The 2,568-nt window shown below is 35.6% G+C and overlaps 1 protein-coding gene across 1 annotated transcript; it reads right to left on the bottom strand.

The window, feature by feature from the left end:
- Nucleotides 1-187: 187 nt before the first annotated feature.
- Nucleotides 188-2,558, bottom strand: LOC109591321 (anaphase-promoting complex subunit 2-like; the record flags this gene model as incomplete). The annotated part of the gene is made up of 10 exons (XM_020007076.1): nucleotides 188-257; nucleotides 442-521; nucleotides 572-614; nucleotides 710-806; nucleotides 867-938; nucleotides 1,001-1,182; nucleotides 1,511-1,575; nucleotides 1,617-1,781; nucleotides 2,220-2,385; nucleotides 2,445-2,558. Coding segments are annotated over 5 exons (639 nt in total), but the record flags the coding sequence as incomplete, so codon positions are not given.
- Nucleotides 2,559-2,568: the final 10 nt, after the last annotated feature.

Here is a 2,568-nt window from a genome sequence, read left to right as displayed (position 1 = left end):
ATATCAACCTATTCAATGTACGTCATCTTTGACTCCACCCACAACCACACCTACCTGCACAAGATACGTGACTTGTGTGAGTAGTTTTTCTTTATAGCGATAAGGTTCGATGACCCACCCACTCGTCATGACCTAGTAAAACTTTGTATATTCTAGTAATCTCGTTACATCTCTCTAACCTTTCCTCTTGTGCAGCTAGGTTGAGGAGGACACTCTGGGACTTCAACAGAAGCACCAACTATAATCTTCTTATTAGGCTAAGAGAGGGAGAGAAAGAGAGAGAGAGAGAGAGGGAGGGAGGGAGAGAGAGAGAGAGAGAGGGAGGGAGGGAGAGAGAGAGAGAGAGAGGAGAAAGGGGGAAGGAGGGACAGAGAAAAGGAATAGAAATAGAGGGGTAATATTCACATTATGTTCATGGTATAATATACTTTATTTATGTACCTCTGATCTCTCACATACAAGTATACAGAAATCCCTTGATTGTCTTAGGAAACATTGTGTAGTTTCATGTTGCATGTGTACTAAACAAATACAATACATCACATGACAATCACATGAGAGGGTCACATACAAATGTAAAGATCCGAGTCTATCTGCTTCACTACATGCAACTCCTAATAATAATAATAATAATAATAATAATAATAATAATAATAATAATAATAATAATAATAAAATAACTAATAATAAATTGATAATAATAAATTACTTTTAACATGTTATCGAATATGTATCTTTGGTTAGGATTACGGACGCAGTTATAAACTTCTTGAGGTGACAAATCAATTAAACCTTTACCAATAAAACTGAGAGGAAAGAAAAAATTCAAACACATATATACATGTACATGTACATGTGTCTCTTACCTATGAAAAGGTGATTCGCTGACTTTCTTTTTCTTTAAAATGACAATTACATCTTTCTCAATGCCTTGAAACCTAATAACACACAATACATATACAGTACATGTACATGTAATGACACGTCCATTGCCACTCACTTCCATCCATTTGATTGGTCCCTGTATGTTATCAAGGCAGGCCTTCAGTTCGGCTACAGTGCAGCTGGACTGACCTGCCCCTCCTCCTCCGCCTGGGCCTGATAACTCAGCATGTTGTGTATCTTGTCAAGCGACATTGGACCGAGGTTGGTTAACATGGCTGTGACATAAGACCAGACCGCCTGTGGGGTACAGAGAGAGAAGCATTTATAACAATCATCAAACAATAAAATTAAATTCTAGGAAAAATTTCAAAATATATACAATACAGAAGAAAGTACCGTATACCGGTTTATTTTTGCGGTGGAAAATTTTCGCCAATCTTGCATTTCTAAGATTTAGCAGAATAAATTTCTGTGAATTGCCTGCAGACCGCACCATGTGGCAATGGAGAGTAGAATTTCGTGGTGAAAAATTTTTATGAATGATCACCAAACTGCGAAATTCGCGAAAATATTTTACCACAAAAATAAACCAGTATACGGAACAAGTGACAATATTTGTGTATACTTCTAAATCGTTTTCTTTTTGGCTTTTCATGGAAGACATTGCCGACTCTTCCTCAAACACGCCCCCTAATAAAATAATTAGCCATGCCTACCTCTTTAATACTTACCTTCGTGATAAGTATCGTCCATTCCTTCTTTCTCCAATATCTTAAAAACCTCGCCCTCCTTCTCTTCGCAGAGTACACCCTGCCCCGCCCAATAGAGTAAGTGACGTCTTATAACCGAAGGTGTGCTCTCTAGTTTGGTACTCAGGTCCTCGACACTCCATACACCTTAGAATGAGAATGGAAAAACAAGAATAGAAAAACGAGAATGAAAAAACAAGAATGGAAAAATGAGAATAGAAAACATCAAGAAATGGAATCTAAAACCATGTACATCATGTACATGTACAATAATAAAAATATAATAAAATGCACTAGTTATTAAAGCTAAACATAGCTATAGCTTAGCATGATAAGTACAGCATGGAAAAAACAGTTTATTTACCTTAAGCCCACTATTTTTAGCGTCTACTAAATTTAGCTATATTAGTGAGAGAGCTTTAAATCGCTAAATTAAATAGACGCCAAAATAATTATTATTCATTATAATGGTTATTATTTATAGTTAATTTGGTTAAAACGCTAAAATTAGTAACGCTAAACATGACTTTTGCTGATTTTGCTAAAATTAGTAGACGCAAATAATAGTAGGCTTAAGGTACTTACTTTTATTCTGGAACTGCCATATCACACTGGCTCTTGATGGAGACACTTGAAAGTTGAGTATCTGATCATTGACTTCTAGTTCCAGCTGGACCTGCCCAAGATCATGGCACCATTTCAACTCCCTCATCCCTTTTATCTCTTGAAAGGATTTATTATAATCGTCAAGCTTTCTAGAAGAATAAAGAAAGAATTTATTTTAAAAGTAACATTTCTTATTATTGATACTTTTGAATAAAAGCNTGGTAGCTTCATTGTTTCTGTCCTAAACGAAGGCCAAAAAATATGCGAAAGAATGAAAGAATTAATAATCACATCATTTTCATGATCATCGCCATCACCCTAAAATAAT

The sequence above is a fragment of the Amphimedon queenslandica genome, unplaced genomic scaffold, assembly GCF_000090795.2.
Source record: "Amphimedon queenslandica unplaced genomic scaffold, v1.1 AMPQUscaffold_8453_Cont19603, whole genome shotgun sequence".
Taxonomy (NCBI): domain Eukaryota; kingdom Metazoa; phylum Porifera; class Demospongiae; order Haplosclerida; family Niphatidae; genus Amphimedon; species Amphimedon queenslandica.
This window is presented reverse-complemented; position numbering and strand designations above follow the sequence as displayed.